We start from the raw sequence: 27,289 nt of genomic DNA, 5'->3' as shown, positions 1-27,289 counted from the left end.
GACCGGTAGAGCGAGAGGAATAATTCTAGCCCTAGACCTCCTCTGTACCGCAAAATATGCAACCTGTAGAATTTTTTAAACATCGCCTATGGAGATTTTTGAGGGTAAAAGTTTGACCCCACGAGCGGGCGCAATTTTGAAGCGTGACATGTTGGGTATCAATTTACTTGGCGTAACATTATATTTCACAATATGAAAAAAAATTGGGCTATCTTTACTGTTGTCTTATTTTTTTATTCAAAAAAGTGATTTTTTTCCAAAAAAAAGTACGCTTTAAGACCGCTGCGTAAATACGGTGCAAAAAAAAGTATTGCAATGACCGCCATTTTATTCTCTAGGGTGTTAGAAGAAAAACCATATATAATGTTTGGGGGTTCTAAGTAATTTTCTAGCAGAAAACCCTGTTTTAAACATGTAAACACCTAAAATCCAAAACGAAGCTGGTCCTTAAAGTGGAGTTCCACCCACTTTTACAACTCTTCAGCATCCCTCACTAAACTGTGCACTGTAAACGAATTGGATATTTAAAAAAAAAATTTTCTCAGCACCTACTGTATATCTGCTGTATTCATTTCTCACTTCCTCCTCCCTGGCCGCGGCCCATCGCATCATTTCCTGTTTGCAATGCCTTCTGGGAAGGGGCGGCAAATTCCTCTGACACTGCCGTTGCTATGGAAACCTGACCTGAAACCTATTACACTGCTTGTGCTGCACTGAGCATGTGCGAGGATGAGATCCAGGAAGAAATACAGTCTGGCCTCAGATGCCCACACTTAAGATGGCCACGGCCTGCTGTATGTTTATAAAATAACAAACTACTGCTATAAACTAACAAAACAGACCTTAGTTTACAGACTAACTTTACTAGAATACATTAAGCTTGTGTATTATAGGGGGATTTTTATTTAAAAAGTATAATTTCGGCCGGAACACCACTTTAAGTGGTAAATCCAGCTTCTTTTCATGCTTGAATAGAACTTTTACAATGTGAGTACCATTCTGTTTACCTTTGGAATAAAAAGTTGTAAATGGTTTTACGCTATGGGCACCCCTTCTTTTTTATGGTAATACAAAACGATCCGGATTGCCAGGAACTGCTGCACAGTGGCGCAAACTGTGACCGCGCAATACCCCTGCAGGGGTGAGAGTATCCGGTGAGTGTTTGCACAGTAGGAGTACGATTAAAAGCACAGTCACTAAGGAGCACTGGAATAAGAAGATTGCACCAAACAATATTGTTTTATCAAGAGGAACAGGTTCCTTGAGCACAGCACCATCTGTGCTTTTTGATTAAGACTACTTGAAACAATATTGTTTTTTTGGATAACACTTGTTAACTTGAGCACAAGTCACTTTATTATTGACTGCATTTTTTTGTATCCCCCCCCCTCTTCCTTTTCCTCCCCCCCCCCCCCCCCCCATATTCACCTTAGCACTCCAAGTAATGCACGATATGAAGGTTTTTTGCTGGCATAGCACCATATGGTAGACGGTTTGCTGCAAAGGGTCAGTGAAAACCACATAATACCTTCCATTGTTTTATTTTTATTTCTATTTTTATATTTTTTAGCACTATCACTTTTTGGTTCAAAAATTTTTGGTTTATAAAAATTCCAGTGATTCCAGCCATCTAAACACCTACACTGATTTAATAGAGGTGATTATCACAGTATTACAACACGTTGCTACAACATCAGAACAGCGCCACACCTAATTTTTCTTCATTTTTTTGATTATTGTAATCTTGATTATGTATTTATTATTATCAGAGCCACTGGTGACCAAATTCCCCTGAAGAAGCCATTGTTTGGCGAAACATGTAGGGACTTGATACGCATCAGTGACCATTCTCATACCCCCCAACATTTTGAGACAGGAATGAGGGACACCTACTAGCAAACGTATGTAGGCATCGGACACGCCCCCCCTGCCACGCCCCTTAACCACTTCAATACCAGGCACTTATACACCTTCCTGCCCAAGCCAATTTTAAGCTTTCAGCGCTGTCGCAAATTGAATGACAATTGCGCGGTCATACAACACTGTACCCAAACAAATTTTTTATCATTTTGTTCCCACAAATAGAGCTTTCTTTTGGTGGTATTTGATCACCTCTGTGATTTTTATTTTTTGCGCAACAAATAAAAAAAGACCAAAAATTTTGAAAAAAAAAAAGTTTTTCTTTGTTTCTGTTAAAATTTTTTGTAAATAAGTATATTTTCTTCTTCAATGATGGGCACTGATATGGCTACACTGACGGGCACTGATAAGGCGGCACTGATGGGCACCGATGAGGTGGCACTGATGAGGTAGCACTGATGGGCACTGATAGGCGGCACTGATGGGCACTGATAGGTGGCACTGGTATGTGGCACTGATGGGCACTCATAGGCGGCACTTATAGGTGGCACTGATGGACACACGTAGGCGGCACTGATGGGTACTTATGGGTGGCACTGATGGGTACTTATGGGTGGCACTGATAGGTGGCACGGATGAGCACTGATGGGTGGGCACTAATGGGCATGGATGGGCACTGATAGGTGGCATTGATGGACACTGTTGGGTTGCACTGATGACACTGATGGGTGACATTGCTGGGCACCACTGTTTTTTTATTGTGCCACAGAAGTGCCAGTCAGTGCCCATTTGTGGGAACCGATTGGCATATATTTGGCATCAATTTTCACATGTGGATGGCCATGGGGGGATGTACCTTGACCATCCACATCCTGGGGGCTTCCCTGGTGGTCCAGTATGGGCATCCAAGAGGGGTCTGCGCTGATAAACAATCAGCACAGACCCCCCCCTATCAGGAGAGCCGCCAATCGGCTCTCTTCTTCTCGCGTCTGTCAGATGCGAGTGAGGAAAAGCCGATCACCGGCTCTTCCTGTTTACATTGTGATCAGCCGTGATTGGACACGGCTGATCACGTGGTAAAGAGCCTCCGCCGGAGGCTCTTTACCGAGATCGGTGTAGTGGTGTATCAGACTGACACACCGCTCCACCGATCGCCGCGATGCGCGCCCCCATGGGCCCGCAGCAGCTGTTATTCTGCAGGACATCATATGACGCCCAGTCAGGATAACGCAACCACCGCCCGGCCGTCATTCTGCTATAGGCCGGGCGGGAAGTGATTAAAGGAGACATAACGAAAAAAAAGGTTAATGAAATCCATAAGTTTACCACTAATATTTCTTTATATTGGCTTTTAAAATTGACAAATGCAACAATTTAGAAATCGGATGAAAGGTTTAGCACTGGGAAACACGTTTTGAAAGATAAAAAGTGAATTTTTTATACAACTATATGGATCAGACCAAAATGAGGGACAAATGAGGAGGAATGAGGGACAGGGGGACATTGCTCCAAATCAGGGACAGTCCCTCGAAATCAGGGACAGTTGGGAGCTATGCATTCTATGCATACGGATACTTTGGCCAGTACTAATGTCTGTATACCCACTCTGCTTATTTTTTATGCACCCTATGTTTGTTTTTTGTCGCATATCTATGTAATAAAATTTATATTTTTTAAGTAATTATTGTATCTTCTATATACTTGGGCACTGTTATAATCCCTACACAAGATCCCTTTTGCATCAATTCTACCAATCCAAGGGATGAGGTGCCGGATCTTATGAGGTCGCTCAACCCACACTCTTTTACAGCAAGTCTTTTACAATGTTATGGTGTATACTAAAAAAAAAAACATGCCGGGCGCCGCTAAAGTGTTCAAGTTTGCTGAGTTTTTTAATACGTTCTGGACTTGTCCCGGACTCTTAACCTTCTGGAAGGAATTGTTTGCTTTCTTCGACCACAAACTTCATCTACCGATACCTCACACCCCAGAGGTGGGACTTTTGGGAATACTCAGCGACCATGTCCACCATACCCACGCCAGGACTTTGCTACGTATACTATTATTTTATGCACGTAAAACCATCCTATTGCACTGGAAGGATGTGGGCCCCTTTCAGCCCATGCCTTCTTCCACATTGTTCATGGGGTCCCCCCCAAATCCAAATTGATATACAAGAGTAGTACAAGAGTAGGGCATGTCATAAGAAATTCACCAAAATCTGGCGACCATGGCTTGATGTCTCGGAGGATTTTTGGGGGATGTCCTCTGCTCTCGATGACAACAGGCGGGGCAGAGCGAGGAAAGAATCTGCCGCCGGTGACAGCGTGTGGGCAGGCGGAGCTAGGAAAGCATCTGCCGCCGATGACAATGGCTGGTGTCCTTTCAGAAAGCCGCTACCCATCAGAAAATGCAACGGAAGTGACGTTCCGTTGCGGCCATCTTGGTACACCCGGCACTCGCCTGCAGTAAGCCTACAGTCAGAAGGCGGCAGGCGGACATCTTTTTTACACCCACTGGAGTCTTGCATTTCACACTTATTTTTACCAGTAAACTGAGCTTATATAGTCAAATACAGTATTTTGAAATCCGTGACACTGTTTTGATGTTGAATTTTTAAAGCATCGGCAAGCCTGCTGATCTCACAGGTTTGCTGATCTGACAGAACACCGCTGCTTTTAAGATTCAACATCAAAACAGTCAGACGGATTTCAAAATCCTGTATTTCACTATACAAGCTCAGTTTAGTGGTAAAAATAAGTGTCAAATGCAAGAATTCATTGGGTGTAAAAAGATGTCCCCTTCGTGACTTCAGACTGTAGGCTTAGTGCAGACGAGTGTGGGTGTACCAAGATGGCCGCGACAGAAAGTCATTTCAGTTGCACTTTCTGATGGGTAGTGGCTTTCTGATAGAAAACCGGTGTTCTGTCAGATTAGGCAACCCATCACGTTTTGAAACGGAAGTGACATTATGGCATGGCCATCTTGGTACACCCCACATTCCTCCACATTAAGGATACAGTGAGAAGGCGGCAAGTGGACATCTTTTTACACCCACTGAAGTCCTGAATTTCACACTTTTTTTACCATTTAACTGAGCTTATATAGTGAAATACAGTATTTTGAAATCTGACACTGTTTTGATGTTGAATTTTTAAAGCATCGGCAAGCCTGCTGATCTCACAGGTTTGCTAATCTGACAGAACACCGCTGCTTTTACAATTCAACATCAAAACAGTCAGATGGATTTCTAAATACTGTATTTCACCATATAATCTCAGTTTAGTGGTAACAATAAGTGTGAAATGCGAGGCTCCAGTGGGTGTAAAAAAGATGTCCGCTTGGCGCCTTCTCACTGTATCTTTACTGTGGACGAGTGTGGGGTGTACCAAGATGGCCGTGCAGGAATGTCACTTCCATTACAAAATTTGACGGGTCGCCTAATCTGACAGAACACCAGGGTCTGGCTCTTTCAGAAGGTACCTAAGCTGGAGTGCATTGACCCCTCTCTTCTCCTCAGTCCATCCAAGGAGCTTATGGATGACATAATGTGGGATCTGGAGTCAGCACAAGCAGTTAGATCTGCCAAAGTAGCTGCATCTCTGCGCCAGGTAACAGTTTTTTTGTCATCCTGAGCCCCCAGTGGTGTGCTCTCCAAACTCCTCTGTAATGTGTCCCCTGATACCCCAGTGATGTGCCTCCCCCTGAGACCTCCAGTGACATGTCTCCCATACTGTGGGAGGCACAGGGCGGCACAGTGGTGTAGTGGATAGCACTCTTGCCTAGCAGTAAAAAGGGTCACTGGTTCAAATCCCAACCATGGCACTACCTGCCTGGAGTTTGCATGTTCTCCCTGTCCCTGCGTGGGTTTCCTCCGGGTACTCCGGTTTCCTCCCACGCTCCAAAGACATGCTGGTAGGTTAATTAGCTTCTGTCCAAAATTGGCCGTAGTATATGAATGGGGACCTTAGATTGAGGGTAGGGACCAATGTGAGTGTGCAATGTGCAGGGTTAGGGACAATTGTAGACAGGCACCCACACTCACTCAGGTTGAACTAGATGGACTGGTGTCTTTTTCAACCTTACTAACTATGTAACTGTGCCCTCCTGACCTTCCTGTGCCAGGCCATTATGAGCCCCCTTCCTAAGCCCCCCGTATCATGCACTCCTGACCTTCCTGAGCCCCCGTGCCAGGCCATCCTGAGTCCCCTGTATCATGCACTCCTGACCTTCCTGAGCCCCCCGTACCATGCCCTCCTGACCTTCCTGTGCCAGGCCATCCTGATCCCCACGTACCATGACCTTCCTGTGCCAGGCCAACCTGATCCCCCCCGTACCATGCCCTCCTGACCTTCCTGTGCCAGGACACCCTGAGCCCCCCGTACCATGCCCTCCTGACTATCCTGTGCCAGGCCATCCTGAAGCCCCCCGTACCATGCCCTCCTGAGCCCCCTGTGCCAGGTCATCCTGAACCCCCGTACCATGCCTTGCTGTGCCAGGCCATCCTGAGCCCCCCGTACCATGCCTTCCTGTGCCAGGCCATCCTGAGCCCCCCGTACCATGCCCTCCTGACCTTCCTGTGTCAGGCTCTCCCGAGCCCCTGACCTTCCTGTGCCAGGCAATTCTGGGCCCCCCGTACTATGCCTTCCTGTTCCAGGCCATCCTGAGCCCCTGTACCATGCCTTCCTGTGCCAGGCCATCCTGAACCCCCCATACCTTCCTGTGTCAGGCCATCCTGAACCCCCCGCACCATACCTTCCTATGCCAGGCCATCCTGAGCCTCCGTACCATGCCTTCCTGTGCCAGGCCATCCTGAACCCCCCATACCATAGCTTCCTGTGCCAAGCCATCCTGAACCCCCCATACCATACCTTCCTGTGCCAGGCCATCCTGAACCTCCTGTACCATGCCCTCCTGACCTTCCTGTGCCAGGCCACCCTGAGCCCCCTGTGCCAGGCCATCCTGAGCCATCCTGAAGCCCCCGCACCATACCTTCCTATGCCAGGCCATCCTGAGCCCCCGTACCATGCCTTCCTGTGCAAGGCCATCCTGAACCCCCCGTACCATGCCCTCCTGACCTTCCTGTGCCAGGCCATCCTGAGCCCCCTGTGCCAGGCCATCCTGAGCCCCCTGTGCCAGGCCATCCTGAGCCCCCCCATACCAGGCCCTCCTGACCTCCCTGTGCCAGGCCATCCTGAGCCCCCTGTTCCAGGCCATCCTGAGCCTCCGTACCATGCCTTCCTGTGCCAGGCCATCCTGAACCCCCCATACCATACCTTCCTGTGCCAGGTCATCCTGAACCCCCCATACCATACCTTCCTGTGTCAGGCCATCCTGAACCCCCCGTACCATGCCCTCCTGACCTTCCTGTGCCAGGCCACCCTGAGCCCCCTGTGCCAGGCCATCCTTAGCCCCCGTACCATGCCTTCCTGACCTTCCTGTGCCAGGCCATCCTGAGCCCACCGTACCATGCCCTCCTGACCTTCCTGTGCCAGGTCATCCTGAACCCCCCGTACCATATCTTCCTGTGCCAGGCCATCCTGAACCCCCCGCACCATACCTTCCTGTGCCAGGCCATCCTGAGCCCCCTGTTCCAGGCCATCCTGAGCCCTCGTACCATGCCTTCCTGTGCAAGGCCATCCTGAATCCCCTGTACCATGCCCTCCTGACCTTCCTGTGCCAGGCCATCCTGAGCCCCCCGTACTATGCCCTCCTGACCTCCCTGTGCCAGGCCATCCTGAGCCCCCTGTTCCAGGCCATCCTGAGACTCCTTACCATGCCTTCCTGTGCCAGGCCATCCTGAACCCCCCATACCATACCTTCCTGTGCCAGGCCATCCTGAACCCACCATACCATACTTTCCTGTGCCAGGCCATCCTGAACCCCCCGTACCATGCCCTCCTGACCTTCCTGTGCCAGGCCACCCTGAGCCCCCTGGGCCAGGCCATCCTGAGCCCCCGTACCATGCCTTCCTGACCTTCCTGTGCCAGGCCATCCTGAGCCCCCCGTACCATGCCCTCCTGACCTTCCTGTGCCAGGCCATCCTGAACCCCCCTGTACCATACCTTCCTGTGCCAGGCCATCCTGAACCCCTCGCACCATACCTTCCTTTGCCAGGCCATCCTGAGTCCCCTGTTCCAGGCCATCCTGAGCCCCCGTACCATGCCTTCCTGTGCAAGGCCATCCTGAACCCCCCGTACCATGCCCTCCTGACCTTCCTGTGCCAGGCCATCCTGAGCCCCCCGTACCATGCCCTCCTGACCTTCCTGTGCCAGGCCATCCTGAGCCCCCTGTTCCAGGCCATCCTGAGCCTTCGTACCATGACTTCCTGTGCCTTGACATCCTGAACCCCCCATACCATACCTTCCTGTGCCAGGCCATCCTGAACCCCCCGTACCATGCCCTCCTGACCTTCCTGTGCCAGGCCACCCTGAGCCCCCTGTGCCAGGCCATCCTGAGCCCCCGTACCATGCCTTCCTGACCTTCCTGTGCCAGGCCATCCTGAGCCCCCCGTACCATGCCCTCCTGACCTTCCTGTGCCAGGTCATCCTGAACCCCCCCATACCATACCTTCCTGTGCCAGGCCATCCTGAACCCCCCACACCATACCTTCCTGTGCCAGGCCATCCTGAGCCCCCTGTTCCAGGCCATCCTGAGCCCCCATACCATGACTTCCTGTGCCATGACATCCTGAACCCCCCATACCATACCTTCCTGTGCCAGGCCATCCTGAACCCCCCATACCATACCTTCCTGTGCCAGGCCACCCTGAGCCCCCTGTGCCAGGACATCCTGAGCCCCCTGTGCCAGGCCATCCTGAGCTCCCTGTGCCAGGCCATCCTGAGCCCCCCGTACCATGCCCTCCTGACCTTCCTGTGCCAGGCCATCCTGAGCCCCCTGTTCCAGGCCATCCTGAGCCTCCTTACCGTGCCTTCCTGTGCAAGGCCATACTGAACCCCCTGTACCATGCCCTCCTGACCTTCCTGTGCCAGGCCATCCTGAGCCCCCCGTACCATGCCCTCCTGACCTTCCTGTGCCAGGCCATCCTGAGCCCCCTGTTCCAGACCATCCTGAGCCTCCTTACCGTGCCTTCCTGTGCCAGGCCATCCTAAACCCCCCATACCATACCATCCTGTGCCAGGCCATCCTGAACCCCCATACCATACCTTCCTGTGCCAGGCCATCCTGAACACCCCTGTACCATGCCCTCCTGACCTTCCTGTGCCAGGCCACCCTGAGCCCCCTGTGCCAGGCCATCCTGAGCCCCCGTACCATGCCTTCCTGACCTTCCTGGGCCAGGCCATCCTGAGCCCCCCGTACCATGCCCTCCTGACCTTCCTGTGCCAGGCCATCCTGAACCCCCTGTTCCAGGCCATCCTGAGCCCCTGTACCATGCCTTCCTGTGCAAGGCCATCCTGAACCCCCCGTACCATGCCCTCCTGACCTTCCTGTGCCAGGCCATCCTGAGCCCCCTGTACCAGGCCATCCTGAGCCCCCCGTACCAGGCCCTCCTGACCTCCCTGTGCCAGGCCATCCTGAGCCCCCTGTGCCAGGCCATCCTGAGCCCCCCCGTACCATGCCCTCCTGACCTTCCTGTGCCAGGCCATCCTGAGCCCCCCCGTACCATGCCCTCCTGACCTTCCTGTGCCAGGCCATCCTGAGCCCCACCGTACCATGCCCTCCTGACCTTCCTTTGCCAGGCCATCCTGAGCCCCCTGTTCCAGGCCATCCTGAGCCTCCGTACCATGCCTTCCTGTGCCAGGCCATCCTGAACCCCCCCATACCATACCTTCCTGTGCCAGGCCATCCTGAACCCCCCATACCATACCTTCCTGTGCCACGCCATCCTGAACCCCCGTACCATATTTTCCTGTGCCAGGCCATCCTGAGCCCCCCGTACCATGCCCTCCTGACCTTCCTGTGCCAGGCCATCCTGAGCCCCCTGTTCCAGGCCATCCTGAGCCTCCTTACCATGCCTTCCTGTGCCAGGCCATCCTGAACCCCCCATACCATACCTTCCTGTGACAGGCCATCCTGAACCCCCCATACCATACCTTCCTGTGCCAGGCCATCCTGAACCCCCCGTACCATGCCCTCCTGACCTTCCTTTGCCAGGCCACCCTGAGCCCCCTGTGCCAGGCCCTCCTGAGCTCCCGTACCATGCCTTCCTGACCTTCCTGTGCCAGGCCATCCTGAGCCCCCCGTACCATGCCCTCCTGACCTTCCTGTGCCAGGCCATCCTGAACCCCCCGCACCATACCTTCCTGTGCCAGGCCATCCTGAGCCCCCTGTTCCAGGCCATCCTGAGCCCCCGTACCATGCCTTCCTGTGCAAGGCCATCCTGAACCCCCTGTACCATGCCCTCCTGACCTTCCTGTGCCAAGCCATCCTGAGCCCCCCGTACCATGCCCTCCTGACCTTCCTGTGCCAGGCCATCCTGAGCCCCCTGTTCCAGGCTATCCTGAGCCTCCGTACCATGACTTCCTGTGCCATGACATCCTGAACCCCCCATACCATACCTTCCTGTGCCAGGCCATCCTGAACCCCCCATACCATACCTTCCTGTGCCAGGCCATCCTGAACCCCCCATACCATACCTTCCTGTGCTAGGCCATCCTGAACCCCCCGCACTATACCTTCCTGTGCCAGACCATCCTGAGCCCCCTGTTCCAGGCCATCCTGAGCCCCCGTACCATGCCTTCCTGTGCAAGGCCATCCTGAACCCCCCGTACCATGCCCTCCTGACCTTCCTGTGCCAGGCCATCCTGAGCCCCCCGTACCATGCCCTCCTGACCTTCCTGTGCCAGGCCATCCTGAGCCCCCTTTTCCAGGCTATCCTGAGCCTCCGTACCATGACTTCCTGTGCCATGACATCCTGAACCCCCCATACCATACCTTCCTGTGCCAGGCCATCCTGAACCCCCCATACCATACCTTCCTGTGCCAGGCCACCCTGAGCCCCCTGTGCCAGGACATCCTGAGCCCCCCGTACCATGCCTTCCTGACCTTCCTGTGCCAGGCCATCCTGAGCCCCCCGTACCATGCCCTCCTGACCTTCCTGTGCCAGGCCATCCTGAACCCCCCCATACCATACCTTCCTGTGCCAGGCCATCCTGAACCCCCCACACCATACCTTCCTGTGCCAGGCCATCCTGAGCCCCCTGTTCCAGGCCATCCTGAGCCCCCGTACCATGCCTTCCTGTGCAAGGCCATCCTGAACCCCCCGTACCATGCCCTCCTGACCTTCCTGTGCCAGGCCATCCTGAGCCCCCTGTGCCAGGCCATCCTGAGCCCCCCCATACCATGCCCTCCTGACCTTCCTGTGCCAGGCCATCCTGAGCCCCCCGTACCATGCCCTCCTGACCTTCCTGTGCCAGGCCATCCTGAGCCCCCCCGTACCATGCCCTCCTGACCTTCCTTTGCCAGGCCATCCTGAGCCCCCTGTTCCAGGCCATCCTGAGCCTCCGTACCATGCCTTCCTGTGCAAGGCCATCCTGAGCCCCCGTACCATGCCCTCCTGACCTTCCTGTGCCAGGCCATCCTGAGCCCCCCCGGTACCATGCCCTCCTGACCTTCCTTTGCCAGGCCATCCTGATCCCCCTGTTCCAGGCCATCCTGAGCCTCCGTACCATGCCTTCCTGTGCCAGGCCATCCTGAACCCCCCCATACCATACCTTCCTGTGCCAGGCCATCCTGAACCCCCCATACCATACCTTCCTGTGCCACGCCATCCTGAACCCCGTACCATATTTTCCTGTGCCAGGCCATCCTGAGCCCCCCGTACCATGCCCTCCTGACCTTCCTGTGCCAGGCCACCCTGAGCCCCCTGTGCCAGGCCATCCTGAGCCCCTGTACCATGCCCTCCTGACCCTTCTGTGCCAGGCATCAACTCACCATAATGCAGAATCAGTGGGAACCCCGAGCCTGTCACTTGCCACCGTCGCCTGCCACATTTTGTGGATCGTCACTTGCCTGCCACCAGATGCAGATTGACACCTGCCACATGTTGTGGATTGTCACTTGCTACGTCAGCTGCCACTAGATGCGGATTGTCACTTGCCACACCTTGTGGATTGTGACTTGCCACGTCACCTGCCACTAGATGCAGATTGTCACTTGCCACGTCATATGCCACACATTGTGGATTGTCACTTGCCACGTCACCTGCCACTAGACGCGGATTGTCACTTGCCACATCATCTGCCACTAGATGCGGATTGTCACTTGCCACGTCGCCTGCCACTAGATGCGGATTGTCACTTGCCACGTTATCTGCCACTAGATGCAGATTGTCACTTGCCACCAGATGTGGATTGTCACGTGCCAGGTAAGGTGGTGTTTTGCTTGTCTCTTGTTTCTTTGTCCCAGAGACAGGCAGCAGAGAGATAATGTAATCTCCCTGCTGCCCACACTACCTGCACAGTGAGGGCGGAAGTTACTGAAGAGATGTGGGGGCGGTGAGAGATGATGTCATCTCTCTACTCCCCTGCCCGTCGGCCCACTGATCGGCCAGCCGCCCCCACACACACACACCTAGCCTGCTCAGTCTCATCCGCCCATCCACCCACGGAGCCACCCGGCAGCCCGGCCAATCCGCTCTTTCACCCACCTGCCTGCCCTCAAACAGAGCTGTCCAGCCCTCCCGCGGAACCGACCGCTCTCTTATCCGCCCGCGACGGAGCCGCCCGCTCTTGGAGCCGCCCGCTCTTGGAGCCCCCCGCGGAGCTCCCCTGCCCGGCCTGCAACAGATTTTTGGGGGGTGGCAATTGCCCGTTGCCCCCCCCCCGGATCCGCCCCTGCAGGGAGGAGGGTGTGGACCAACTAATTGATAATAAAAATCGTTCTCATTATATTATAATGACGATGAATCGTTTCAGCCCTAATTCCCTGTCCTACCTACTACTGACCTCCGTACACTGACCTACCTACTACTGACCTCCGTACACTGACCTACCTACTACTGTCCTCTGTACACTGACCTACCTACTACTGACCTCCGTACACTGACCTACCTACTACTGACCTCCGTACACTGACCTACCTACTACTGTCCTCCGTACACTGACCTACCTACTACTGACCTCCGTACACTGACCTACCTACTACTGTCCTCCGTACACTGACCTACCTACTACTGACCTCTGTACACTGACCTACCTACTACACATACTGGTCAGAACTCAGACCAGAAAGCCAGGCCTGAAACTAATTTAAGCAAGTCAGCCTGCAGTATCAGATGTTAAGAGAGTGACCAATTACTCCCCTGTCATTGTGCATGAAAATGAATGTCAAGTTTCTGGCTGAAGCTAACTTTTTAAGGTAGGCTACATTTGTATTTTTACAGCATTAGTTTTATTATATTTTCTAAGTTCTCTCCATGCCGTCCTTGTCCTTGGGGTGGCTTGCTGGTTAACTTCTTAAAAAAAAAAAAAATCTAAAATATGAAAGAAAGCAATTCTTTAAAATGGCCACAAGAGGGCCTCAGCTACATTGTTTCAAAGAAGGACACAGACTTCTAACCAGATGTAGAATCGAATGCTTCAGAATAATGGAGCTTGAGCTGCCAACTAGTGGTCTCTCTTTTTTTTTTTTTGCCTTTTATAATTCCAAAGCATTAGTGGGCACCTGGACGCCATGGGATCTACAGTATTTAGAAATATTTTAACAGAAGATGCATACATCGTTCACACTATTTCCAAATTGCATTTAATTAAACAAATGTGTGAATTTTATTTTATATATATATATATATATATATATATATATATATATATATATATATATATATATATATGGCTTCTTTTTTTTTGCAGGAACACGGGGGAACGCAGTTCCGGCACCTCGAGAACTGAATATATTTAATGGCAAAAGGTGCTGGGGTGTGCTGGGGGGGGTCTATTGATGCTGGCTGCTGGGGAATCTATTGTTGCTGGAGGGGATTTATTTTTGTGGAGGAAGAGGCTATATTGTTGCTGGGGAGTTCCTCTGTTGCTCGTGGGGGATCTATTGTTGCTGGGGGTCAGTCGTTGCTGGGAGGGGTGTACTGTTGAGGGAGGGGTCTTTTTTGCTGGCTGCTAGAGGGTTTATTGATGCTGGTTACTAGGGAATCTATTGTTGCTGTTGGGGGATCTGTTTTTGCTGGGGTGGATCTTATGTTGCAGGGGGGTCATTCTTTGCTGGGAGGGATCTACTGTTGAGGGAGGGGTCTAATGTTGTTGGCTGCTGGAAGGTCTATTGATGCTGTCTGTTGGGAGTCCATTGTTGCTATGGTAGATCTATTGTTGCTGGGGTGTCCATTGTTGCTAGATCTATTTTACAGACTTTCTTGCTATAATTAACATATTCCATACAAAATATTTAGCACCACAAAATGAAACTTGATTCTGTATTCTCTAAAAGGGATGGTACTGGGAGGTAGGTAAAGGATGGAATCAAGGAATGCTCCTCGAGGGTGGGTAGGGGGCGGACTCAAGGGGTGACTCAGAAGGCAGGAGTTCCTGTACCAATTCTCTGGGAAAAAAAAGCCATATATATATATATATATATATATATATATACTTTCCACTCACCTACTTGCATTTTGCGAGTGGAAAATGATGGCGCCACTCACGTCACACAGTCCCGCTTCCCGGCATTGGACCAGTGTTCTATCAAATGTGCCAGATGAGGAGGTTTGTACTGAGGGGCACAGGTGAGACTGTACTGAGGGGCACATTTGAGATTGTACTGATGGGCACAGGTGAGACTGTATTAATGGGCACAGGTGAGACTGTACTGACAGGCACATTTGAGATTGTACTGACGGGCAGTGGTGAGACTATACTGAGGGGCACAGGTGAGACTGTACTGATGGGCACAGGTGAGACTTTGTTGATGGGCACAGGTGAGACTGTACTGACAGGCACAGGTGAGACTGTATTGACGGGCACTGGTCACGCTGTGTTGACGGGCACTGGTCACGCTGTATTGACGGGCACTGATCATGCTGTATTGACAGGTACTGATCACGCTGTATTGATGGGCACTGGTCACGCTGTATTGACGGGCACTGGTCACACTGTATTGATGGGCACTGGTCACGTTGTATTGACGGGCACTGGTCATGTTGTATTGATGGGCACTGGTCACGTTGTATTGACGTGTACTGGTCACGCTGTATTGATGTGCACTGGTCACGCTGTATTGATGTGCACTGGTCACGCTGTATTGATGTGCACTGGTCACACTGTATTGATGTGCACTGGTCACGCTGTATTGATGGGCACTGGTGAGGCTGTGCTGTGCTGGGGGGCACTGATAAAGTTGTTGTTAATATTTATTTTTGTAACTTACTTCTGCATAAAACATTTAAGTGTCATTTCATGAGATCATTTATGAGGGTGTGTTTAGGGGCGGGGCATAGTTGGGGTTGGGTGGGGCATCTGGTGGCGAGTAACCCTTAAGACCTGGCTAGTAGCTTAGGCTTGAAATTTTGAGCCCTGTATATATATATATATATACAGTATATAGTAATATATTAATTGTATTACTACATAATATTTATACTTAAAATGTTTACTATAACATGTTATAAAAAATCAGTTTACTTTCCCCAGTGCTTCTGGCTCAGCACACCTGACATGTGTATTGGTATTCTTACAGCAGGGACACAGTGGGGAGGTGAACACCTGCCAGGCTAAAACCAGACTTTATTTCAGGTGCCCTTACCCTTTTTTTTTTTTTTTTTTTTTACACATTTTCATGGTCACCCAGTTCTGGGCACCCTATACAGCTAATCTGAATGCATTGTGTTTGTGATGAAAGACAAACATATGCAATTCATCCCAAAGATGTTCAGTAGGGATGAGGTCGGGTCAGGGCTCTGTGCAGGACATTTGAGAAACTCCACACCAAACGTCAAATCATGTCTATAATGGAGCTGGCTTTACACACAGGGGTACAGTCATGCTGGAACAGAAAAGGGTCTTTGCCAAACTATTACCATAAGGTTGAAAAAGAGCACAGTTTTATATATATGTAAACATTTATTACAGGGTAGACCACTATGGGTTTTTAAAGAGAGACCTTAGAAGAAACTGTTTACTTTAAGACTGTTTCTCTGTCATTGACACTTCATAAAAAAAAAAAGTTCTGCGGGGAGGGAGAGGAATCACTTATCTGAATCCTTCACTTGTGTTTGTGAATTTTAGCTTGAGCTACTGAGCTCAATAAAAACAGGGTCATTTCAGAAAAGCAGGTAAAAAGAGCCTGAGAAACTTGTGAAAAGAAGTTAAGAACTATAACTTGCTAGCTACTTATACAGATACAAAAGCAATATATGAAATAGTTTATATATACCTGGCTAAACTAATGTTGTTTTTAGTCCTGACCATAATAAATAAAGGAGGCAATCTTTTCAATCACACCATTTCTTTCCTCTGGTTTTAGGGCAGGCACTCTTGCTATAAAGCTGGCCGTACACTCTTATGCCGCGTACACACGGTCGGAATTTCCGACAACAAATGTTCGATGGGAGCTTGTTGTCGGAAATTCCGACCGCGTGTAGGCTCCATCGGACAGTTTCCGTCGGAATTTCCGACAAACAAAATTTGACATCTGGATCTCAAATTTTCCGACAACAAAATCTGTTGTCGGATATTCCGATCGTGTGTAAACAATTACGACGCACAAAATTCCACACATGCTCGGAATCAAGCAGAAGAGCCGCACTGGCTATTGAACTTCATTTTTCTTGGCTCGTCATACGTGTTGTACGTCACCGCGTTCTTGACGTTCGGAATTTCCGACAACATTTGTGTGACCATGTGTATGCAAGACAAGTTTGAGCCAACATCCATCGGAAAAAAAACATGGATTTAGTTGTCGGAATGTGCGATCGTGTGTTTAGATTTATCAGTCTGCAGGGCTATACAGAATGCATCTGATTGGATGGCTATCTGGCTGAACATTTTCTTTCCAGCTTCTTGGATTTTTATAATCAAAGGATGTTGGGCAAGAGGGTAGCATCAAGGCCACCTGTGGAGCAAATTTCGACCCCCTTTTCCATATTTTTTTGCATTTTTATATTTTTTATCTGGATTTCTTTGTAAATGGCACAACCATGGCTCTGCTTAGAGAAGACCATCCTCCAAACTCCAATGACTTGGTAAGGTACCAACAGATCAATGGTAACACTGAAGGAGCTGTAATGGACCCAAGGTAGGATGGGACAATTGTCCATAGCATGTGAAAACTATAACCTGGACACTATGTAAAGCCCCAAGACTTTAGTTGTAACTATAGCTGTAATGTAACTTACTGTACACTCGAAGGTCGTAGTACTGAGCACATAGTTGGGTCTTGGTTGTTGCATTTCTTAGTGTACTTGCTGTGTAAGTCCCCTGGTCTTCTCTGGCCAGCCCTGTTATGTTCAGCGACCCATCTGTTATGGCGTACACTTTCCCTCTGTAGCGTTTATCCCGGACCATAATAAAGCCGCCCATTCCAGTGGTGGCAAAATGGCGTCCAGCTGATAGCCAAGTGATATCACCCATTATTCCATTGTGTTCCACTCTCAGGATGACATCTTGGCCCTCGGTACCATTCACAGTCCTTTTTTCTCCACAAAGATGGTCACATAATATACCTGATAAGGGTAAAACAGATAAAGTCTTAGATAGTTGTTCATTTACTAGGGCAAGATATCTGGGCACATACCTGAGTACTACAGACAACAACCCACAGCATGGTCTCACTTAGAGTGATGTTAACATGACATTATAGCTAGGGATGTGTGGGCACTTTTCCTGAATTTGGCACTGTATGACATGGCTTAGTTAATAAAGGGTTAGGGTTACCATTATTGTTACAGTTAGGGTTAACAAAAGGGTTAAGGGTTGGTGTCATTTGGTGCAACAACAAGTTCAGGATAATTTAAGGAGCTTCACCAACCATAAGAGGTCATTTAAAGCCCATTACAACTTAATAAGCCACCAAAAATTTACATTGGTTCAACCTTCCTACTGTCTCCAATGCATTTAAACGACTTGGTAAAGTTATATCAAAATGTTCCAATGATTGCACTCACCAGTTCCACACTCCAGCAACAGCTCTTTTCCCTCATATGATCAGAAAAAAAACCCACACCAATGGAAGGTGCCAGACCAAAGGATGAAAGAGTCAAAATAATTTTTTTGGTTTACACTAAAAAAACAACCAACATGTTTTGAGGGTCAGAAAAACTTCCCCTTTCATTAGTGCTTCAGTTAAGATAAGAAACTTTCCTGACAGACTCCATTGCAGCCTACGTATGGGTTAATCCCACCTCTCATACCTCATAGGACCCCACTCCCATAAATCTTTGCTTCTAGCCAGAGACCGTGTTCCTTTTTTGTCCTCCTCCTAGGACCAAGGTGTATCTTACCTTATGAAAGTTTCTGCGGTCCGGTCCTGGTTGCACGGTGGTTCTGATGGCGGTTCTGGAGTCCAGCAGTCCCAGCTATTAGCAGGGTGGATACGGGCAGCTTATGCGATGCCATGAAGAGCTTCCTAGCCTTGCCATTGGCAGGCAAGCGGCAACTGGGCCAAACGTCCTTGCTATTAGCAGGAGGCCCCCCTTATTAAAGCCCGGCCGTGCTGTGGATGTTCGTTCCCGAATCAGGCTGGACCAGGATCGTGCGGTGGTATCGTATATTGCATTATTATTTTCATATATGGCAGCAGTTTTTGTGTGTAATGTGGCGTTTTTCTTCTGTGTCTCTTTTCCTGGCCTCCATGGCGGCTGGAACGCATCTGCGTCCCAGTCCGCCGCGTCTTCCGGGTTCCCTGCGCATCTGCGAGCCTCGTCTAAAATCGAGGTTTGGTTCGCGCGTGCGCAGTTCCGGGAAAATGGCGGCGGTCGCGCATGCGCGCGAGCCCCGCTTGACGACGCTTGGGGCGCGGTGACGTCATCGGCGGCGCCAAGTTTAAATAGCTGTCAGAATACAGCTATTACTTGGGATGACTGCGGGTGAAAACGGCGGCTTCCTGGTGCAGTGACTGATCTCTGGCAAGGTAGCAGGCTAGGTTGCTGGCTGTCCAAGCCTCTCCCTCTCTCTGTTGTTCCTGTGTTTGACTGGAGATGTTCATTACAGTTACCAGGCTTTCTGCTATGGACGTGTCACCGCCCCCCAGTGGCCAACCCTTACGCTGCAGGTAGGAATTTGTTTTTTCCTTCTGCTTGACTGTTTTGGGATTGTTTCTTTCTGGATCCTGTTTATTTCCTTTTATTCTCCACAGCCCCTCTAGGTCTGAACACAGGCCCTCAGCACGTGAAGATGCCGATCGTTCCAGATCACATCATCAAAAACAATCTTCAAGTTCCAGGCGTACTAGATCAGCTTCTAGGCGCCTTAGTGAAGAGCCCAAGTCTACATCTGGGCGTCACTCCCACCGTCATTCTAGCCGCTCTGATAAAAGAGCTTTCTGGGGATGTAAAGCTCAGGTCCCAGAGGGTAAATCCCTCTGTGAGTTATGTTATTCCCGAGCTGCAAAAGAAAGAGGAGCTGGAGACCAGCAGGTAGAAGCTCTGGTCCGAAAAGTGGTTCAGGAATCCCTGATCAGAACGGATCCCAATCGGTCAGCTATCTCTCCTTCTGCTCCAGTGCTAGCTCCTGGCGGGGTCGACCTTGCGGCTCCTGGTCCCTCTAGACGCAGTCCCTCCTTAAGTGGATCCTCGGAAAGCGAGGCTGAGCTGGATGATCCTGGCGCGGGTTTTGATTTTTCCCTGGTGCCACGGTTGGTCAAGGCGGTTAAAGACGCATTGAGATGGGAAGAACCAGTAGAAGCACCCTCTAAACAGAGGAAATACTTCAAACATCTCAAGAAGGATCGCCCAAATTTTCCCTTCCTGGGAGAGCTTGGCGAAATCATTTCAGATGAGTGGAGTAAAGTTGAGAGGAAGAACTCGCTAATCTCCAAAGTGGCTAAGATGTATCCGTTTAAGAGTGAAGAGGTAAAGCATCTGGAGTTGGCTCCGCTCATTGATGCTGCTTTGATGAGGTTGGTGAGGCATGTCACCCTTCCTCTAGAAGATACCGTTTCATTCAAGGATGGTCTGGAGAGGAAGATCGATACTGATCTTAAATGCATCTTTATCACGGCGGGTATGGCTTGTAAACCAGCCTTAGCCCTCGCAGCTCTGTCAAAAGCTATGGAGTCCTGGTCGGATGATGTGGATGCGGCTTTAGCAAGTGTGTCTGAAGAATTGGTCAAGAGTTCACCAATCCATGAACTGAAACTGGCGTCAGTCTTCTTAGGGGAAGCATTCCTTGATATTATCCTCCTAGTGGCATGGGTCATGCTTTCCTCAGTCACAGCCAAGCGCGCCTTGTGGCTGCGCCCGTGGGTTGCGGATCCTGCCTCTAAAAAGGCTTGGTGTAGAATTCCCTTTGAGGGTTCTTCCCTCTTTGGGAACAAACTTGATTCCGCCATTACCCGTGCTACAGGGGGTAAGTCAGGGTTCTTACCTCAGGATCGTCGCCTTTTGGGTCAGAGAAGACCTCAACCCAGGCAAGATCAAGAACACGCTAGAGATGCCCGCCGCTATAGGCTGGGTCGCGATTTCAGGAAGAACTGGAAGAGAAATCAACCTTCTGGCCAGAAGTCCTCAAAGACAACCTCTTCTTGTGGATGGGAGGCTTCTAAGTCCTTTTGATATGAAGCCTATCCAGGCGGAGCAAGTTGGGGCTCGGTTACTCCTTTTTCAGCACGTCTGGGCAGCTTCGATCAGGGACTACTGGACGGTCAAGACAGTCTCATCAGGCCATTCGTGGGTGTTCTGCAGTCCACCGTTACAGCGGTTTGTTCCCACAGTCCTTCCTCACCTGGAAGAGAAGAAACAAATTCTTCTGTCGTACACGGATTCTCTGATAGCTCAAGGGGCTGCCATCCCGGTGCCCTCGGAAGAAAGATTTCAAGGGGTGTATTCCCCCTTTTCATGGTCCTCAAAAAGAGTGGCTCCTGGAGGCCAGTAATCGACCTGACACACCTGAACTCCTTCATCAAGAAGGAAAAATTCAAGATGGAGACACTGCTAACAATTCGTCAGACAATATAACCAGGCGATTGGCTAGTCTCCATAGACCTGAAAGATGCCTACTTTCACGTACCGATTGCAAGAGACTTCCAGAAGTACCTACGTTTTGCAGTAGGTCAGAAAGCTCTTACTGGCCGTTGTGGCATTGATCAGAGTCAGGGGTATCCGATTACACCACTACCTGGATGACCTACTCTTGCTTTCGCAGGACAGGGATCAACTATTGTCACACCGAGATCAGGTCATTTCTACCCTGACAGAGTTCGGTTGGCTGTTGAACAGGGAAAAAAGTCATCTAGATCCGACACAGTCTCTGATATTCCTCGGAGCCCAGTTCAACACGATGAAGAGTACCATCTCTCTGCCTCTGGAGAAAATCCCTTTGATTCGGAACAGAATTCATCTGGCAATGTCATCACCCCTACTCAGAGCTTCTCAGTGTCTCAGGATAATCGGCACAATGGAGGATGCGCCCCTTTCAGAAGGGTTTTCTCCAACAGTGAGATCCGGGATCTCGAGACCATCTTGTCCGGATAACCCCGTCCATGCGGGAGAGTCTCCCCTGGTGGCTGCAGCGGAAGAATCTCCCCAAATGCCATTCCATAGCACCTGTTTCCTGGATCACGGTGACAACGAATGCCAGCAGCCGAGGCTGGGGCGCTCTTTGCCTGACGGAGATAGCCCAGGGCAAGTGGGATTTCCCATCCCGGGGTGTCGTTTCGAATGTCCTGGAGCTTCGAGCTGCCTTCTGTGCGCTACGAGCCTTTCTCCACTTAACATCAGGGGCCTCAGTCCTCCTGAGGCTAGACAACACGACAGCGGTGTCTTATATCAAGAGACAAGGGGGCACACGCAGTCTCTTCTTACTGAAGGAAGTGAGTCCAATCATGTCCTGGGCTCAGACGAACCTATCAAATCTGACGGCTGTCTATCTAGTTCAAAATGTCCAGGCAGACTTTCTCTCAAGGTTTGTCCTGGACAACAACGAGTGGTCTCTCCACACGGAAGTCTTCAGTTAGATCCTATCTCTGGGAGTGACACCGGAAGTGGACCTGTTTGCGTCCCCTTGCAACCACAAAATAGAAAAATACTACACGAGATGTCATTGTCCCCAGGCTTTCGGAGTGGATGCCCTGACGGACCAGTGGAGATTCCACAGGGCTTATGCCTTTCCACCAGTTCCGGTCATTCTACGTTTCCTATCCAGGCTCAGGTGGGAAGAGGTCGAAGTAGTGGCAGTTGTTCCATATTGGCCCAACAGACCGTGGTTCCCCCTCTTACTACAACTCAGCTTCCGGAATCCAATTCCTCTCCCATCCAGACCAGATCTCCTATTACAGGGGACATCTCTTCACCCATGTCCATCCCAGCTCCATCTGATGGCTTTGTTCTTGAGAGGGGAAGGTTGGAAGCCCTAGGATGTCCAAGTGCGGCTATTTCAACTCTACTGAATGCCAGAAGACCAGGTACGAATAGAGTTTATCAAAGAATTTGGTCGAAATTTGCAGATTATGTTTCCACCACTGACGGTTCCTGTACTGACCCAAGGATTCAGGATATTCTAGGTTTCTTACAAACAGGCCTGGATCTATCCTTATCAGTAAGTTCTCTACGGGTTCAGGTTTCTGCTATCTCTGCCTTCACGGGTATATCCTGGGCCAGACATCCTCTTACGAGGCAGTTCTTCAGGGGAGCAATAAGGATCAGACCTCAGAGAGAACTGAGATTTTCCAAGTGGGATCTTCCTCTTGTCCTGGATTTCTTTTCGGAAAAAGAAATACAACTTGTGGATCAGGCAACTATTAAAGATCTCTCTCTCAAAACTGTATTCCTAGTGGCCATAACATCGGCCAAGAGGGTCTCCGAGATCAGTTCTCTAGGATATAAAGAACCATTCCTCACCTTCTTCCCTGACCGGGTGGTCTTGATTCCTATGCTAGGATCAAATCCTAAGGTAACATCTGTATTCCATGAGAATCAGGAGATTGTTCTTCCAATTTTTCGGACAACTGAGGACTCTAGTATTCATCCTTTGGATGTGGGAGAAGTTTTAAGGCAGTACCTTCAAGCCACTGCCTCTTTTCGAAAATCCGATCATTTGTTCGTTTATTTCAAAGGAAAGAACAAGGGTTTGCGTGCTTCCTCCAGAATCATTGCAGCTTGGATCGTTCAGGCTATACAAGAGGCTTATACAGCTAAGGGTTTGGCTCCCCCAGAAGCGGTGACCGCTCATTCTACCAGGAGAGTTTCTACGTCATGGGCAGCTTCCCGTCATGTATCCCCGGAAGTAATCTGCAAGGCGGCCTCTTGGTCATCAATCAACACATTTATGACGCACTATTGCGTAGAACCGGCTTCTTTGTCTTCGGTTAATTTTGGTTTGCATGTCTTGTCTGTTGACGGTGCCAAATAAACCTTTTTTCTTTGAACCAGCAATTTCCCACCCAGGAGTGTATGGCTAGTCATTTCCCATATGTAGGCTGCCATGGAGTCTGTCAGGAAAACTGAAAATTTATATCAAATACTTACCGTAATTTTCCTTTCCTGATGGACTCCATGGCAGCAGGAGTTCCCTCCCATTTGCTGGAGTAGGCTAAGTTACGGAACACGGTCTCTGGGTAGAAGCAAAGATTTATGGGAGTGGGGTCCTATGAGGTATGAGAGGAGGGATTAACCCATACGTAGGCTGCCATGGAGTCCATCAGGAAAGGAAAATTACGGTAAGTATTTGATATAAATTTTCCATTTTAATAGACTCAAATAAGGCTTTTCTGTGTGAATCTATGTAGGGAAGCTAATTGCTGGACTAGGAGAGTTATCAGCAGCATCTGTGTCAGCAATCAAGATAAGGCCATTGGTGTAAAGGCAAACAGGGGCCTCCAGCGCCTTAACTAATTCATGGCCAGGTTCTGTCTTCCATGACAAGGCTCTGTCTTACAGGGCCAGCACACTTGTTGCTTGGAATTCTAGGAATGCATCCATGTGCTGGCAGCTGGACCCTTTATATTCTCAGTGAAGTTGGGTTTTGCTGCAGATGACTCCCAGGTTGCAGCCCTCTGACTCAATTGAGCAGGCAAATACAGGGAAGTGAGTGCAGTAAGGGTCCCTTGCAAAACTGAGATGCTGGGATCACAGGTCAGTATGTAGGCAGGTGCAGTCTATATTCTCCACTGTAGTTGGCATGCCTCCTCCTCCGCAATGCAGATGGGGGGGGAGTCGAGAGAAGCCTAGTTCCTCTATGGTTTCCTCGGTCACAGGGAGGAAGCTATTCGATTGGATACTGGCACTCCATGTGACTTTGGTGGCCATCTTGGGTAAGGCAGAGTCAATTCAGGCAGAGTCTTCCAAGTGTCTCCCAATGACTTCCAGTGTAGTCTCCCTACCTACAGTGTTCCCAGTGCCATCCAGCCTATCCTCTAAGTACTGTCCCTGACAGATTGGTGATCTGTCCATACACTAGCCACCTGCAAAATGCACATCAATCCCAGGAGCCAGGGTCTTAAATTGACTCTGCCTGACCCAAGATGGCCACCAAAGTCACATGGGGTGCCAGCATCCAATCGCATAGCTTCCTCCCTGTGACCGAGGAAACCATAGAGGAACTAGGCTCCTCTTGACTCCCCCTCCACCCCATTTGCAGGAGGAGTGCCACCTACAGTGGAGAATTTAGATTGCACTTGCCTACATACTGACCTGTGACCCCAGCATCTCTGTTTTGCAAGGGACGCTTACTGCACTCACTTCCCTGTATTTGCTTGCTCAAGTGAGTCAGAGGGCTGCAACCTGGGAGTCATCTGCAGCAAAACCCAACTTCGCCCTCAGAAGTTCTGATGAGGGTATGGCAGTTTCTTAGACTCAGCCCTCTGACATGCTGTACATGTGGGCACACTGGACTCTCCCAACAATGAATATCCTGCCTGTCCAAGATTACTCTCCTCCATGGCCAATGCCACTTCCTAGCCCTCGCTGTTACAACTAACTCCTGGTTAGCCAGTCTGCCCCCCTTGTGACCCCCAGTTGCACTCATCTCTAGTTGCAAAATAAAAGAAGGGAGTACTGAAAGAAATATATAAACTACCAATCAGGTAAAGAGGCGGCTGTAACATAGACAAGCTGAAAATAAGACATATGATCACTGTGTTTAACCAAAAGATCTAAATATATAAATAAATAATTAAAAGCACATTGCATAATCAGATCCCTAAACCTGCAATTAATCCAGAGGAAGGGGAAAAAGCTTGGTTCAATTTGCCCCAACAAAGTTTCTCATCCCCAAGGGCAATCGAATATTCCCCAGATCAACCATCTACACCAGGGTTGCTCAACCAGGGTTCCTCCAGAGGTTGCTAGGGGTTCCTTGAACAATGAGCAATTTCTGCCTCTCAGATAAGTTCCCACTCACACCATTGATCTTTTTAGTTATCTGTAAGGCTATGTTTCCACTATTGCGTCCCCAAAGTCGCGCGATTTTGCCGCGATTTTTTACCGCGATTTTACCGCGACTTTTTACCGCGATTTGAAGCAATGCCTGTATCTATGGACCTCAAGTCACATCAAAGTGGGACCAAAGTAGTGCAGGGACTACTTTGAAGTCGCTGCGACTTGAAGTCGCACAGATATGAACGGTACTCATTGGAAATCATGGGATACAATTTGTCATGCGACTTTTCAGTCCCAAGTCGCATGAAAAGTCGCACTAGTGGAAACAGAGCCTAAGGGGGAAATTCTTCCAAATGACAACAAGTGTAAGGAGCATTCTTCCCATTGACCATCACAGCAATGTATTATGGGTTGCAAATATCGTCATTTTTAGCGGGAGTTCCCTGAGATCGGAAACTTATTTCAAGGGTTCCTCTGTGTTGAAAAGGTTGGGAAAGGCTGGTCCACGGTGTTATTTCTTATAAATATAATTATCCGGTTATATTTTGTGTATTTAGAAAATTAATTTAGAAAATCATTTTTTGAAACAATCTACAGATTTGGCCAATATTAGTTATTATGGGAGAACCAATTCCATTTCACAAGAAAAGTGTTGATGTGTTTGGTTGGGGAAATGTGTTTTGTTGTATTGGCAGCTTTCCACATCCATAGCGCCTGAGCGTCTCCTAGACATCAGCAAACTCAGCAACTTACTGTTTATCAACAAGTTCCTGGTCTCTTCCAAGGAGCTTGCTGAAGACCCAATGCCGTTCTCTCTCTTGATTTAGGAAATAAATGTAGCATTTTGTTTAACAACATTAACGCCTAAATTAATTTTTAGTTTAAATCAGCAAAATAAATTTAAGGCGCATCAAAAGCAAAACTCAGTTTTTTTTTTACCACTTCAATAACTGGATACTTTCACCCCCTTCCTACCCAGGGAAATGTTCAGCTTTTAGTTCTGTCGCATTTTAAATGACAATTGCATGGTCATGCAACACTTTTATTACCCATATGATTTTTTTTGCGTTTTTTGAGACAAATAGAGCTTTCTTTTGGTGGTATTTAATCACTAGTGTTTTTTTTTATTTTTTGCTAAACAAATGAAAAAACCCAAAACCCTTTTCTTTGTTTCTGTTATACAATTTTTACAAATAAGTTCTTCTTCACTGATGTGTGCTGATGAGGCTGCACTGATAGGCACTGATGAGGCAGCACTGATGGGCACTGATATGCGGCACTGATGAGGCTGCACTGATGGGCACTGATATGTTGCACTGATGGGGCTGCACTGATAGGCACTGATGAGGCTGCACTGATGGGCACTGATAGGCTGCACTGATGGGCATGCACTGATGAGGCTGCGCTGATAGGCACTGATGAGGCTGCACTGATGGGCACTGATATGCGGCACTGATGAGGGTGCACTGATTGGCTCTGATATGATGCACTGATGGGCACTGATATGCGGCACTGATGAGGCTGCACTGATGGGCACTGATATGATGCACTGATGGGGCTGCACTGATAGGCACTGATGAGGCTGCACTGATGGGGCTGCACTGATGAGGCAGCACTGATGGTCACTGATAAGGCTACACTATTATACTATTATATACATATTATATACTCTACCCCGTTAGCTGATTGCGGGAAATAGCCCACTATTATCTGGCTCTGGGTCACAGGAGTACATTTATCAATCTACAAATGGTTTGGCTAAATTTAAAGCCCACCTGCAGAATATAGGCAACCGAAAAAAAAATCAGGAGCTGATTAACCATCCATCACATCCTTACAGTGTGGGAAGAAACCCATGCAAGCACAGAAAGACCAAGAAAGATTCATACAGGTAGTGCCATGATCAGAGCTGGGGCAAGGATTTTTGACACCCTAGGCTAAACCTCATGTTGCCGCCCCCCTTGGCTCCACCCCTGACTCCACCCACTTTCCCCA

General features: G+C 49.5%; 1 protein-coding gene across 2 annotated transcripts in view; it reads right to left on the bottom strand.

Annotated features, from left to right (window-relative positions):
* Window positions 1-27,289, bottom strand: part of LOC141116974 (uncharacterized) — a 51,224-nt gene that overhangs the window by 22,714 nt on the left and 1,221 nt on the right. For both annotated transcript variants that reach the window (XM_073609517.1, XM_073609518.1), the window contains exon 2: window positions 17,159-17,485. In XM_073609517.1, coding sequence (XP_073465618.1) covers window positions 17,159-17,485 — 327 coding nt within the window. The remainder of the gene's footprint in view (window positions 1-17,158; window positions 17,486-27,289) is intronic.

Source organism: Aquarana catesbeiana, linkage group LG13 (assembly GCF_042186555.1).
Source record: "Aquarana catesbeiana isolate 2022-GZ linkage group LG13, ASM4218655v1, whole genome shotgun sequence".
Classification (NCBI taxonomy): Eukaryota; Metazoa; Chordata; class Amphibia; order Anura; family Ranidae; genus Aquarana; species Aquarana catesbeiana.
The sequence above is the reverse complement of the archived record's forward strand: the minus strand, read 5'-3'. Positions and strand labels throughout refer to the sequence as shown.